This window comes from Scardinius erythrophthalmus, assembly GCF_964197995.2.
Source record: "Scardinius erythrophthalmus genome assembly, chromosome: 5".
Taxonomy (NCBI): domain Eukaryota; kingdom Metazoa; phylum Chordata; class Actinopteri; order Cypriniformes; family Leuciscidae; genus Scardinius; species Scardinius erythrophthalmus.
Genome location: NC_138225.1, coordinates 40920720 through 40936697, shown reverse-complemented (window position 1 = coordinate 40936697; position 15978 = coordinate 40920720). Strand labels below are relative to the sequence as shown.

At 41.0% G+C, this 15978-nt stretch overlaps 1 protein-coding gene across 6 annotated transcripts in view; it reads left to right on the top strand.

Moving 5' to 3' along the window:
* Positions 1–15978, top strand: part of LOC308691628 (integrin alpha-X-like) — a 334173-nt gene that overhangs the window by 297628 nt on the left and 20567 nt on the right. For all 6 annotated transcript variants that reach the window (XM_081367037.1, XM_081367038.1, XM_081367036.1 and 3 more), the window contains 3 exons: positions 6781–6860; positions 14571–14657; positions 14740–14800. In XM_081367037.1, the coding sequence (XP_081223163.1) occupies positions 6781–6860; positions 14571–14657; positions 14740–14800 (228 nt within the window). The remainder of the gene's footprint in view (positions 1–6780; positions 6861–14570; positions 14658–14739; positions 14801–15978) is intronic.

The following is a 15978-nucleotide window of genomic DNA, read 5'->3' as shown; positions in this document are numbered from 1 at the left end:
TTTCTTCGGTTTGACTGTTAGCCCGGCTGCTCTCAGTGTTCTCAGGACAGCCCTCTGATGTTTAATATGCCGATGCCGGAGGATTCTGTCCATGAGACGCTGGAACGTCGCCGCTGCCCCAAACAACCTGAAAGGAAGGGTCACAAATTGATGTAATCCAAATGGTGTGGTGAAGGCTAAAAGGGGATCTAAGGGGATCTACCAATATAATATCTACCTTTTGGTAAATCCAGAAATCCTCGCTTAAATAAAAACAAGCTGCACCTAACCGATAAAGCAATCCCTCAATGCGCGGAATTGGATATGCATCGAATTTTGATACATCCTTAAATTTGTGATAGTCCACACAGAACCTGACTGAGCCATCCGTTTTTGGTACTAAAACTATCAGACTCGCCCAGTAGCTGTGGGACTCTTTTATTACCCCCATCTCTAACATGGCCTTTAATTCATCCTGAACTATCTTTTTCTTATGTTCATGTAATCGATATGGTGCTGAATAAGGTTTGTTCGACCAGGCAGGGGCGAGAACACGTCTGCAAATTCCGTTTGCAACCTGGCCACATCAGTGAGCTGTGAATTTAGAGCTAAACAAAGGGAGTATTACAAGAACTTTATCTCCCTGTGCAAATTCACGCAGTCTGGTGCTCCTGTTATATAACTGGCTCTGTTTGTCCTGGGCCTGCAGCAAATTTTCCATAGATAGCTGTCCCAAGGTGTGGAGTTTTGCTCAGAGGTCCAGGATATACTGAATTTCCTTTTTACTATCTGAAGGTCCGTCCTCCCAAGCCTCTCTAAGGACATCAAGCTTTGGCACTTTTGGAGTGGCCGGTGGATTCACCACCTGACATTCCCAACAAGCTGCGCACCACCTGCGCACATTCTCGTAAATGCCTGGTCAGAAAAATCGGGCCATAATCCGATTCAGTGTTGACACCTGTCCTGAATGCCCCACCATCAGATTACAATGAGGCACCTGGAAAAGTATTTCCGACGACTTGTTGTCACTAATAATTTGGTTGTATCCATTTACAAATGTGTCTTGGGTCTCTTGGTACAACCTATCTTTTATAATAGCAAAATAAGGAAAGGTGAGCGGTCGGTTTGGTTGAAGAAGCTGACCGTCGATGGTTCGGACCATTTTTAAGCATCTCATCTCGAGACTGCTCCAGGGTAAAGTCATCGCGTTCGGGCAGGTTTATATCTGTTTCCACACTCAGTTCCCCCTAGCGCAGAGCTCAAAGGACACAGTTCAGCTTAACCCATCTGAGCCACCACTCGCCCCACCTGCGCTTTCTTCTTCCAAGAGACATCTGCTCAAACTCCCTAATAATTGATTAAAACCGCACTGGTGCGTAATCAAACAGAAACCAAAAAAATATATAAAAAAATGTGCTTCCTACATTATTTACCCATAAAGGTGCGTTTTAGTACCTTACAGTAGTAATATGTACCCTAATATTGCACATACTACTATGAACATTTAGGGGTAAATGAGGTACAAAGATGTTACTTTGAGGGTATTGCCCCAGAGACAAGCTGTTGTAGCTCCAAAAGGTAAAATTTTTGCACTTTTTTCGACAAAACACCTTAGCAACCATCTAGACCATTGTAGCAACCACATCTTTGCCTCTAACAATCCCCCACATCTTTTGTTGCATTGAGTTTTGCACAGGAAAACATCACTCACATTTTCTTCAGAAAAGCAAAAAAAAAAAAAAGAAAAGTCATTTAAATGAATCATTTCCCAATAATCAAAAAGCATTATTCAACTAGAAAAAAGTTTGTTGAGACAAACTTTAAGTTGGCTTGAGAAAGCCGGACCAGAGAGTTTGAAGAAGTTTAAAGTAGTTAGAAGTTTAAAGTAGTTTAAGGTTTAAAGTTAGTTTAAAGTTTGATTGATAGATTAGTTAGAAAGAAAGAATAGTTGGAAAGAAAGAAAGATTAGTTAGAAAGAAAGAAAGAAAGAAAGAAAGAAAGAAAGAAAGAAAGAAAGAAAGAAAGATAGATTAGTTAGAAAGGGCAAGAAAGAAAGATAGATTAGTTAGAAAGAGCAAGAAAGAAAGATAGATTAGTTAGAAATAAAGATAGATTAGTTAGAAAGAGAAAAAAAGATAGATTAGTTAGAAAGAAAGATAGATTAGTTAGAAAGAAAGATAGATTAGTTAGAAATAAAGATAGATTAGTTAGAAAGAAAGAAAGAAGGAAAGAAAGAAAGAAAGAAAGAAAGAAAGAAAGAAAGAAAGAAAGAAAGAAAGAAAGAAAGAAAGAAAGATAAATTAGTTAGAAAGAAAGATTAGTTGGAAAGAAAGAAAGATTAATTAGAAAGAAAGAAAGAAAGAAAGAAAGAAAGAAAGAAAGAAAGAAAGAAAGATTAGTTAGAAAGAAAGAAAGATAGATTAGTTAGAAAGAGCAAGAAAGAAAGATAGATTAGTTAGAAATAAAGATAGATTAGTTAGAAAGAGAAAGAAAGATAGATTAGTTAGAAAGAAAGATAGATTAGTTAGAAAGAGAAAGAAAGATAGATTAGTTAGAAAGAAAGATAGATTAGTTAGAAATAAAGATAGATTAGTTAGAAAGAAAGAAAGAAAGAAAGAAAGAAAGAAAGAAAGAAAGAAAGAAAGAAAGAAAGAAAGAAAGATAAATTAGTTAGAAAGAAAGATTAGTTGGAAAGAAAGAAAGATTAATTAGAAAGAAAGAAAGAAAGAAAGAAAGAAAGAAAGAAAGAAAGAAAGATTAGTTAGAAAGAAAGAAAGATAGATTAGTTAGAAAGAAAGATATATTAGTAAGAAAGAAAGAAAGAAAGAAAGATTAGTTAAAAAGAAAGAAAGATAGATTAGCTAGAAAGAAAGATTACTTAAAAAGAAAGGAAGATAGATTAGCTAGAAAGAAAGATAGATTAGTGTCATGATCCTGGTATTCTCTCTCTCTCTCTCTTTCTCCCTCTGCTGGTCTCATTCACACACTCACACACACCCTTCTTTTACACACACACAGTGGCTGTGTCCGAAACCGCATACTCAATGAGTAGGTACTTAATTTCAATAAGTACTTACTTAACGAGCGCTAAAATAGTAGGTACTTTATAGCCAGATCTCGTTGAGTATGAATGTGAACCGGACATCTGCCATGTTGACGTTAAATAAAGCATGAATTAAATTATTATATTTTATTTACTGACAACAATGAGAAATATTAATAAATTAATAAAAGAATGAATGAAAGTCACCATCACACAAACAAATGCATATGATTTCAGGGTCTCATAAGGGTAGGTGGAGTGATGGAGGGTCTCGTAAGGACAGTTGGAGGGTCTCATAAGGGCAGGTGGAGTGATGGAGGGTCTCGTAAGGACAGGTGGAGTGATGGAGGGTCTCGTAAGGACAGGTGGAGTGATGGAGGTTCTCGTAAGGACAAGTGGAGGGTCTCATAAGGGCAGGTGGAGTGATGGAGGGTCTCATAAGGGCAGGTGGAGTGATGGAAGGTCTCGTAAGGACAGTTGGAGTGATGGAGGGTCTCGTAAGGGCAGGTGGAGTGATGGAGGGTCTCATAAGGGCAGATGGAGTGATGGAGGGTCTCATAAGGGCAGGTGGAGTGATGGAGGGTCTTGTAAGGACAGGTGGAGTGATGGAGGGTCTCGTAAGAGCAGGTGGAGTGATGGAGGGTCTCGTAAGGGCAGGTGGAGTAATGGAGGGTCTCGTAAGGGCAGGTGGAGTGATGGAGGGTCTCGTAAGGGCAGGTGGAGTGATGGAGTAATGGAGGGTCTCGTAAGGGCAGGTGGAGTGATGGAGGGTCTCGTAAGGGCAGGTGGAGTGATGGAGGGTCTCATAAGGGCAGGTGGAGTGATGGAGGGTCTCGTAAGAGCAGGTGGAGTGACGGAGGGTCTCGTAAGGGCAGGTGGAGTGATGGAGGGTCTCGTAAGGGCAGGTGGAGTGATGGAGGGTCTCATAAGGGCAGGTGGAGTGATGGAGGGTCTCGTAAGAGCAGGTGGAGTGACGGAGGGTCTCGTAAGGGCAGGTGGAGTGATGGAGGGTCTCGTAAGGGCTGGTTGAGTGATGGAGGGTCTCGTAAGGACAGGTGGAGGGTCTCATAAGGGCAGGTGGAGTGATGGAGGGTCTTGTAAGGGCTGGTGGAGTGATGGAGGGTCTCGTAAGGACAGGTAGAGGGTCTCATAAGGGCAGGTGGAGTGATGGAGGGTCTCATAAGGGCAGGTGGAGTGATGGAGGGTCTCGTAAGGGCAGGTGGAGTGATGGAGGGTCTCGTAAGGGCAAATGGAGTGATGGAGGGTCTCATAAGGGCAGGTGGAGTGATGGAGGGTCTCGTAAGGGCACGTGGCGTGATGGAGGGTCTCATAAGGGCAGGTGGAGTGATGGAGGGTCTCGTAAGGGCAGGTGGAGTGATGGAGGGTCTCATAAGGGCAGGTGGAGTGATGGAGGGTCTCATCCATGGCACCATCTCCAGGATTCAGCTCTGGGCTCCTCATCCTCAGTGCTCACACCAGTCTGCTGACATTTCAGATCCTACAAAAATGCACAAACATAACACAAAAGCAGTCATTTCAACCGCACAATGTCATTTGATTTCAGTATTATTTAGAAGACAAAAACGCTTTTTTTCACAAATGCCGTCATCATCTTCCCTTGTAGGTCCTGCTCCACCACAAAAGCTGTGCAGCAAATGCACAGAAATCAAGAATCAGTAAAGTGCTGTAATAGCTCTGTTTGAAATTACAATAATTAAATAAACTACAACTTAAGATTTAAATAGTTGTTGTTATTAATTTCTGTAGTATACTCACTCAAAGCCTTTGGTGGCAGCATTCAGCTTCACGAGCCACTCTCCACCAGATAAACACACATCTGTTCATCTGTCCCTGTAACATCCAGACCAGATTCACATTACCTCTGTGATTTATGAGCTCAACACTACATTTACATGTTGAGGTTGTTTTAACTTTTTATCCAACATAAATGTTCCTCAATTTATCAACAGTAATGGACAAATAAAATAGATAACTTATGTTTATTACTTTATAGATTTGTTCTACATAATAGCACACATTCATCACTCAGATGTCTATTTTATGTTGTGATGTGCTCTTCTGCAATACTTACTGAAGATTTTCCTGTCAGATGTAAATAGACATTTAAAATAAGCGTCTTTAAGATGTATATGGTTTATGGAAAACCACTTTAGAGAAGTAACTTACGTGTCCTTACTGGAGCTACCCTGTTAGCTAACGTTATACATTATAAAACGTGTTTTTACAGCAAAATCACAACTATACTATACTGTGTAACGTCTTTACACCTTCAACAATTCAACAGTTTACTCTACAGTAGTTCAACACATGCAATTTTAACACAAGGAACCGTGTTTACTCACATTTGAAAGCACCCGCGTCGCTGATCTCTGCGATGTTTGATAATGACGTATCCTCTCGCGTGGCCTCCTGGGATAGAAGAGTATCCATCGTTGGGCACTCGAAAATCTGGCCGGAAGCAGTAAGCCATCCGGGAACTTCTCGCCTACTCTTTTATGAATACTGATGTTTCGAACGTACTGCTTCCTTCACGTACTGTTTTCACCTACTATATAGTAGGAAAGTAGGCATATTCGAACGCACTTAAGTCCGAATCTCGCGATAATTAGTACGTCATCCAGGTAAATCTCGCCTACTCTTTTGGATTCGTACATACTTTTTCGCTCGCCTACTCTTTTTCCCATACTAAATAGTAGGGAAGTATGCGGTTTCGGACGCAGCCATACACTCACTTATACTCAGCTGTTCCTCATTACCTGTTGCCATCACGCTCATTCTTTCCACACCTGTCCCCTCTTCCTCTCTGATTAGCACCACTACTTCTAGTTCTCTTCTTCCCTTTGTCCTCTGACAGATTATTAACATTGTATACGGATGTGTCTGATCTCTCTACCACCAAGTCTTGTCTTGTCCTGTCTGGTCTATACGACCTTCTCGTGTACCTCCACTGCCTTAAGTTTTTGCACTAAATCTGCTCTGCCCAGCTTACCTGCCGCTGAATGCTGTGATCGGTTCCGTGAGTACACCAGTCTACGGCCGCTGCTGCTAGCCACCACTGTTCTCATCTATGGACCTGTTTTACTCTGCCTTGGGTCTTCATCTGCTTTTGATGATTATTTATGAGAGACTTTCTGTTTGCCAGCCAAAGCGGCCAATTGCTAATTTCTATTAAAGACATTATTACCTGCTTTCGCTTTAGGGTCCTCTCTCTCAACTCTGACAATTAGATAGATAGATAGATAGATAGATAGATAGATAGATAGATAGATAGATAGATAGATAGATATATAGATAGATAGATCAAGTTTATTAGTACATAGAATAGTAGTTGAATTGAGTCTAGGGCTTAAGGGATTTTAGATTTGAGTTTTTGTGTTGTGCACTACTGGGCCACCATAGCCTTGGCTCAATTTGAACACTCTGCAATTAAAGTCAATGGGATTTTTCCGAGTTTTAATCGTTATTTTTATGAAAACCGTAAGTCCGATCAGTTAGAAAAGATATATATTACACCGAGTCAGAACAGTTTGAAAGTCTGAGCTGAGTTTGGAGTATGTAGAGTTAAAGCTCTAGGAGGAGTTAGAGTTGAAAATTTGGGTCAGAATAATAATAATAAGTTTAAATAGGATTTCAGTAATTATTATATTGTTTAGGTGACGCTTGTTGATGCATATATGTCAGTAAACTGTAGTTTAATAAGCTTATATCCTGTGTTTGTTTGTTTTTTCCTTTCTAAGACCACACTAATGATGTCATTCACGGTGTCTACACCCTTTGCTGTAAATGAGCGTCTGGTTGTCAATGCATCAGTCACAAGGTCAGAAACTATAACTGATGCTTAAAGGTGAAATGTGTTCTTTCTACACTGGGCTGTGTGTTGTTTCTTACAGGTATTGAAGAACTGAATCAACACTGAGCTGACTAGAGCTGAATAATGACACTATTGTCTTTTTTAGAGCTGCTTGACAGCACGGCAACTTCCTCTCGCTCGTCTCATTCACTCTGGTTGAATAGTATTGCTGTTACGGTGAATATCCACTACAGTGGCAAAACTCAAATGCTGAAATTCCTCTGTTTGGGGTGTGTCTGTAGTCAGTGTGTTTAACAATGGCGGCTCCAGGATTTTTTTCTTGGGGGTGCTAAGGGTGTGCTTAACATTTCAGAGGGGCATCAATACCATGTAGTTATTGCATATACTATGTATGTACTGAACAAAATTATAAACGCAACACTTTTGTTTTTGCCCCCATTTTTCATGAGCTGAACTCAAAGATCTAAGACTTTTTCTATGTACACAAAAGGCCTATTTTTCTCAAATATTGTTCACAAATCTGTCTAAATCTGGGTTAGTGAGCACTTTTCCTTTGCTGAGATAATCCATCCACCTCACATGTGTGGCATATCAAGATGCTGATTAGACAGCATGATTATTGCACAGGTGTGCCTTAGGCTGGCCACAATAAAAGGCCACTCTAAAATGTGCAGTTTTATCACACAGCACAATGCCACAGATGTTGCAAGTTGTAAGAGAGTGTTTGGCATGCTGACTGCAGTAATGTCCACCAGAGCAGTTGCCCGTGAATTGAATGTTCATTTCTCTACCATTAGTTGTCTCCACCACACCACACCAGCCCAGGACCTCCACATCCAGCATCTTCCCATCCAAAATCGTCTTAGACCAGCCACCCGGACAGCTGCTGCAACAATCGGTTTGCATAACCAAAGAATTTCTGCACAAACTGTCAGAAACTGTCTCAGGGAAGCTCACCTGCATGCTCGTCATCCTCATCGGCAGTTCATCATCGTAACCGACTTGAGTGGGCAAATGCTCACATTCCATGGCGTCTAGCACTTTATTATTATTATTATTACCTTTATTTAACCAGAAAGAAAACTCATTGAGATTAAAAATCTATTTTCCAAGAGCGTCCTGGCCAAGACACCTCTCTCACTTTGGAGAGGTGTTCTCTTCATGGATGAATCCCGGTTTTCGCTGTACAAAGCAGATGGCAGACAGCGTGTATGGTGCCGTGTGGGTGAGCAGTTTGATGTCAACGTTGTGGATTGAGTGGCCCATGGTGGTGGTGGGATTATGGTATGGACAACGAACACAGGTGCATTTTATTGATGGCATTTTGAATGCACAGAGATACCGTGACGAGATCCTGAAGCCCATTGTTGTGCCATTCATCCACGACCATCACCTCATTTTGCAGCATGATAATGCACGGCCCCATGTTGCAAGGATCTGTACACAATTCCTGGAAGCTGAAAACATCCCAGTTCTTGCATGGCCAGCATACTCACCGGACATGTCACCCACTGAGTATGTTTAGGATGCTCTGGATCATCATATACGACAGCGTGTTCCAGGTCCTGCCAATATTCAGCAACTTCGCACTGCCATTGAAGAGGAGTGGACCAACATTCCAAAGGCCACAATCAACAACCTGATCAACTCTATGCGAAGGAGATGTGTTGCACTGCGTGAGGCAAATGGTGGTCACACCAGATATTGACTGGTTTTCAGAGCCCATCCAACCCATTATAATTTTGTTCAGTGTGTATATATTGTAACCGCACTGGGTATTACATTAACATTAGCTCAAATGATCTATAGGGAATTTTAATAATTATCAGGAATGATTAATATATATCGCATATTACAGTTACATTAAATTATCGAAGTTGAAAATAGATCGATTGTATATATGAATAATCAATCACAACGAATTATAATTCCTCATTCATATATCAATAGTCTTATTTCAGATCGATTATATGAGATAATCCTTAATGAAAATTAATGTAATTATCAAACAGTTGTTTGTCCAGCAAACGGCCGTAGGATTAACTTATCAACTTCTCAATAAAGTTATCGCTTCTTATAATTTCATGAAAAATAGTTTCTGGCCATGAAACTATTCTCCTGTCCTTATAAAATTTAGGTTACTGAAAAGTAACAAATAAACTTTGTAGCTAAGATCAAACATTTCATTAACTTCGTGATGTGATAATTATAGACAGAATCAATCAAGAATATTAAGGGTTTTAATACATGCCAAAACTACAGAATATACGAACTACACAATATACACGGATTATATGTCTATGTACATAACATACAGTTAAACAATACAAGATAATGAATAATAGTGAGAGGGAGAATAAAATGATCAGAATTAGAGAAAGAGAGAATGACAGAAAAGGATGAGAGAGAGAATGAGAGAGAGAATTGAAGAAGAGACTGGCAACTTATTACAGACAAAGAACCCTTTGAGAGCCAACCGGGAATCAGATCACATTAGAATTTCAATAAAACGTATCTTGCAAAATGGTTCTCTTTGTTGCTGAAGAACGCAGAGTCGTGCTCGTGCGTGTGTCCTTAAGGAAGAGGAGCTTGCACTCCCCTCTCTTCCGTTGAGCGCGGTCACGGGAATTTCAAAAGAGTCTTTTTCTTTGAGTCGAAGTTTGCCGGCTACGTTCGCTTCACTGAACATAGGGAGAATCCGAAGACGAAAATAAAGAAAAGACTTAAAGAAAAAGAAAAGAGAAACGGAGAATGCTCCCTAAAAGGGAGCCATGGATCTTCTCACTGACGAAGTGGGTTCGTAAAAGTGCTCGCTGAAGAACTCTAGGTTGGTCTTCTTATGTAAAGACTTAACGTACGCCTACTTTGCGTACGCGGACTAATCATCCTAGAGCATCTTGGGCGGGAAGATTTTCCTTTGTCCTGTTAGACACGCCCACTTGAATGAGTCATGAGTGAGATCGAATTTGAGAAGATTTGCTCAAGATATATGAAATGTGTCAAATGATACAAATTACTGCAGTTGGTTATCGAAATTCAACTCTGTCAGATTGAGAGAATTACAGAGATGTCAAACACGTCATATGAAGATTATAGGAATAAAAAGTTACATAAGATATGCATATTATAAGCATTTAAAGTTTGATTACACACGATAAAATTGTAGATACTTCCAGTGTGACATGTGAAGACATCTAAGCACAAAAAGGAACACATTCAATACATTTAAAGGTACTTTCCTCTGAAAAGGTCCATAGATGGTGTGTGTGTGTGTGTGTGTGTGTGTGTGTGTGTGTGTGTGTGTGTGTGACTGTCATTCAGAGTTCAGGCTGCTTTGTGAACTCTTGCCATGAAAAAATTGCAATATTTTTCGCAACTTATTGCTCTTAAACGCAACAAACCGACATAAGCCGTGTATTTGGTAATACACAAAATATTATGTGAAAATGGCCATCTTGGTGTGTATTCACATAAACACAGTCGGTTATGTAAGTGAACCTAAACAGTTGAGAAAGAAAGTGCAGAGGTGTATATGATAAAAGTTGTTAAATAATTGCCTAATATTAATTCTACCTTAGTGCTGCCAAGGATATTGCAAAACGCCAAGATAACCAATCTCATCAGAGCTGCCTGCCTGCCTCAGCACAGTCTAACAGCGCTCATCAATGTCGAAATATTTGAGATAATCAATCAAATCAAAGTAGGCCAGGTTTATGTTCACAGGCGTTGACTGCCGTTGAGTGCAAATTCCACAGCGTGATGCTTCAGTTAATGGTTATGCCGGTTATGCTCAACAACTCAACATTTAATATTTGACAGCTGTTTTACGATATAAATGACCTCAGAGAGGGAGGTCATGGAGTCTGTGATCGAACACAGAAGACACAAAGGGAAAAGACTCTGAGAAATTGCATGAACAGAGCAATGCTAGTGGAGACCAGACTGGACGAGAGGAGAGAGAGAGAGAGAGAGAGAGAGAGAGAGAGAGAGAGAGAGAGAGAGAGAGAGAGAGAGAGAGAGAGAGAGAGAGAGAGAGAGAGAGAGAGAGAGAGAGAGAGAGAGAGAGAGAGAGAGAGAGAGAGAGAGAGCTGAGAGGGGAGAGGGGAGAGAGCTGAGAGGGAAGAGAGCTGATGATAGTCAAAAAGGCACATTTCTACATGAATTTGATCCTGCCAAATTTAAAAATAAACAGCTAACAGATGAAGAGAAGTACTGCCTTCTAAAGAATAAGTGGTTCAAGCATAACCATAATTACCCTAAAACAAAGTTTGGTGAAAAGCAATTATGCTATAATATGAAATGGGAGGAGAAATATCCTTGGCTAAGATATTTAGTTTCAGAAGATTCCACCTACTGTGCTATTTTATGTCATTTTGCAACAAAAAAAAATATAACAAACACGATTTTCATACATGAACAATTTCGTGACTGGAAAAATGCTATTGGAGAGAAGTGAGGAATCCTTTCTAACCACAGCTCTAATCCAGGGCACCTAAAATGCTTCTGAGTTTGCTGAGAATTTTCTATCAGTTGCACAAGGGCAACAGAAAAGCATTCATTCTGTTCTAAGTAATGTTCTAAGTAATGACGGCAGAGAAGGTCAGTGTGAATCGCAAAGCTCTTCTTTTCATTCTAGATGTTATAATCAATCTGTCAAAAAGGAATGTAGCACTGCGTGGTAACTGGACAGGAGAAAGTGAAGATGGCAACTTTAATCATTTTCTCACATGGAAATCTTCATTCGACACCACACTTTTTAAAAAGCCAGGTTTTTCACAGTCCTTGCTGATGAAAAGATGGATGTGAGCGGGACCGTACAACTGTCTGTCTGCATTCGCTACATCAACCATAACAATGTAGCCGAAATAAGAGAAAGGTTTTTGGGTTTCTGTCCCCTTGCCAAACAAGATGCAGCATCTATTACAAAAGCCATCCTGTCACAGTTGGAGAAGTGGGGTCTGGAGATTGAAAATCTCAGAGGGCACGGCTATGATGGAGCCAGAACAATGAGTGGACATGTGAATGGTGTACAACAGCTCATTAGAGAGCTTCAACCACGGACACTAATCACACATTGCCGAAGCCATGTACTTAACCTTGTGGTAGTCCATGGATGTTCTGACATCCCTCTCATAAAGGAACACCATGGCTACCATTGAGAATGTTGCAGTATTTTTCTCTGCATCTGCTGTTAGGAAGAACATCTTATAAGAGCAATCACAAGGAAGCAAGGACACACAGGCAAGTGACAAAAGAAAAACAATTGGCATCCCACTCATGTCCGACACAAGCTGGGGCTCCAGAGGGAAGACAGTACGTGCTTTTCTGGATCACTTCAATGCAGCCCATTCTGCCCTCATCGAGAATCAGGAATATCATCAAACTCCAACAAGGCTAGCAACCTACGACACAGTACAGAGTCGTTTGACACAATTGTCACTGCTGTCACAACAAACAAAATTCTAGGCTACATCCAACCACTGTCTAAAGAGTTACAATCAACAAATATGGACCTTATGACTGCCTTCAAAGAGGCCAGAGAGGTGGCTCAGGTCATTTCTACACTAAGGAATGAGGAGGACTCCCATGAAATTTACAAAAGGTCAACAGAAATGGCCAGCAGCACTGATGTGGATCCAGTAAAAAAAACGTAAAAAATAGGAAGCAAAACAGGGACAACACCTCACAGTCAATAGAAGAACATTACAGACATAGGGCCCTATCTTGCACCCAGCGCAATTGACTTTGTACACCGACGCATGTGTCATTCCTATTTTGCACCCGCGCAAAGCGTGCTTTTCCCTCCACAGAAGCACGTCGCTAAACTAGGGAATGAACTTGCGCTCCCTGGGCGGTTCAGCGCAAAAAAGGAGGCGTGTTCCAGCACAAACGTTCCTTCATGCTATTTTGCAGGTTTAGAAAACAATTGCGCCACTAACCAGGAAAAAATAGTTTAAAGTCAGTGGCGCGTTGCGCATGTTATTCAGATGCTATTTTAAGGGCGCATGCTTGGCCATAATCAATGTAGCGTGTGCACAACGCGCATACACTTTGATTCTCTCATCTACACAGAAGCAGCAGTTTTCATTTTTGCAAATCATACATTATTAGATAGATAGATAGATAGATAGATAGATAGATAGATAGATAGATAGATAGATAGATAGATAGACAATTTATTATAAAAGCGTACATCTATCTAGCTTACACATTTACCCAAATTATCATAGGCCTTTTTAACCTAAGTTAATTTGTGTGGGTTTCTCCATCCCCAACGTCCCTGACGAGAGCGTTGCTCTCCTTGGCTGTGAACCGCTCCTGGTGCGCGCCTGGCAAATCCGCCGTTATAATCGGAATCCACTTTAGAACAAGCGCGCCTGCTCTTAAAGGGAATGTGAGATGACGCTCTGATTGGTTTATTTCACGTTACGCCCAAACCACACCTATGAATAATGAAGCTACTTCAGACCAACCCATTTTAGATTTGCGCCTGGCGCAAGAGTCATTTATCCCGCCGGGAAAATAGCAACAGCGCCAAGACCCGTCCACAAAGTTACTTGCACTTTGCGCTTTGACACTTGCGTTTCAGATCGTTAAAATAGGGCCCTCAATCTATTCTACCCTTTTATTGACCATGTGACAAGCCAACTAAACAACAGGTTTGTGGAAAACTTGCTTGCTGCATACCTAATACCGTCAGCTTTGTCCAAACTCACCAAAGAAATGCAAAAAATTATGGTATCATGGTACAGAGAAGACCTCCCTCAGCCAGACTCCATTGACCAGGAGATTCACAGATGGAAGGTAAAGAACCAATTTAAAACAGAGCTGACATCAACAGCAGAAGAAACACTGGATTGCATAGACATTGAGCATGGGAAATGACAGGCTATCAGGACTTGCAATGATGCATGTACATAAAAACACTGGATCATGAAAAAGTTCTCAGGCGGTGAGATGCCTCTGTACACAGAAGGATTGCACTGGGGTTTGATTGAAATGTAACATACTTGTTAATACTTATCAGTCCTAAACTTCCTAAAATCTTTTTTTAAAAAATATTTAAGGCTATTCATGTTTGGAATATGTGATTGTGTATTATCATCAATAAATCATTCATTTTGTGACCTCAGTATTTCTTAAACCCTGCATATGGCCCTGTATCCATGTATTCACTTTTGAAGTGACAGCACTAATGAACCTGCTTGTTCGTAATTTAATTGTTCTTATTTAATTACTGACTACTCACCTTTATTTTTTTATTTTTTTATTCAAAGTTTGAAATCAAACTTCCTTGTTTCACATTTAGGTGAAATAATTGTAATGGTAATTGATCAATGTTTATATGTGAATAAAAGCCTAAATTATAAACAATCATGTCTCTTCAGAAGACCTTGATTCATGTACTTTTTGAAAATATTGATTACCTAGACTTTCAATGGATGGACAAAAAAATATGAGATAATATTAAAAATATCCATATGGCAGAATATGAATATTCTTTAGGGAGTCGTATCGGAATTAGAAATTCCAGTATCATGACCACTCTATTGTATAAAGCGCTATATAAATAAAGGTGACTTGATTTGCACCACAAGCGCAATTCATTAACAGTGAAAGATTGCACACTTTACCTTTAATTGCCTAAATCAAAAAGATGCTGCATAATTAGGGTGCTTTTTTAGAACTAACCTCAAATTTTCCTTCCCATAACAGCAAGAATGAGAACAATGACACAACCCAAGATAATCACGCAACTACATCCGTGGTAGTTAAACTTCCAGTTAATGTTATCTTAAATGAGTAAGTGTGAACTTTCTTTTCTCACTTTATATTTGACAGTAAGTGATTATATTACTAATATGTCACTTATTTGTTGTTTCAGTGGAGAGTCAACTCGGTTTGTCAGATATCCTGACAGAGCACAACTTGAGCATGTATATATGGTAAAACTAATTACACTATATGTGCTTTTTTTAAAGTGGACCTGAAATTAACATTGGCCCTGTTTAGTATCACTGTGCAGTATTAATTTGTGCACATTATGCCAAAGAAACGTCTCGGTTGCGTATGCAACCCTCTTTCCCTGACGTCGACGTCGACTAAATGGGATCACACTAGGGAGCCTGTCATCTTTGAGTACTATTGAATGAGCCAATGCAAATTGGCGTGCATGATTCGCATCACACACTCCGCTCCCGCGGTGCGGGTATAAATACAGAAGTGGATGCACGCACTAGTTGCTTCGCTGAGGTGCTTCGCTGAGGTGCCGTGAGTAACTCGAAGTCAGCGGTGGTCCAGCCATAGTGGCTAAGGGACTACGTCTCCGTTCCCTCCTTCAGGGAACGAGGGTTGCATACGCAATCGAGACAGTTTTCCTTCCAGTGCCTGGAGGAAAGCCTCCTGACCCCCCGCAATTTTGAGGCGGAGAAGGGCAAGGCTTAGGCCAGGGAAGTCAACTGCTGTTCCACAGGACCACTGGGAAAGCGTACCCTATCAATGGAAGAAAGGGACGCTGCGGAAACCACATCCTGCCCGAAGGGAGGTGACATGTGGGGAATACACATATGGACTAAACAGATGACCGGCAGTACAACATATGGAATGTCACTGGGATGACTCCAGCCTATAACAGGGGGGAGGATCAACCGAACTGTGACGGCAGAGCGGACTCTGCCGAGGGAAGACACAGGCTCACCGCAGGGAGCCGTACCGTGGAAGAATACACATATGGGATCGCCGTAGGGATCAAAACATATGGACCCAGCCTAACACAGGTTCCACCAGTGCATACGAGTGATAGGCCTGGCTTCGGACGTTCCGCCACTTCTGTTGCCGAAGGGTATGGAGGAACTCGACAGGGTTCGGCTAATAAGGGGAACTCACTGGAGCAAGAATTCCACACGTATCCAGTCCATAGGAGGGAAATGGCGCAGCAAGCCGACACTTCGAACTGTCCTTACAGTGAAACTGGCTTGATGTGAAGGGAGCCCACGGGAAGCAATGGTTCAACACATAGGCTAGTTCTCTAGCGAACGTGTATAGGTGTCACCCTGCCCTCAACTCTATTTAACATCTGTTCAGCGAGGCACTCTGTGTCAACGCCTAGGAGGGAGCAATACCC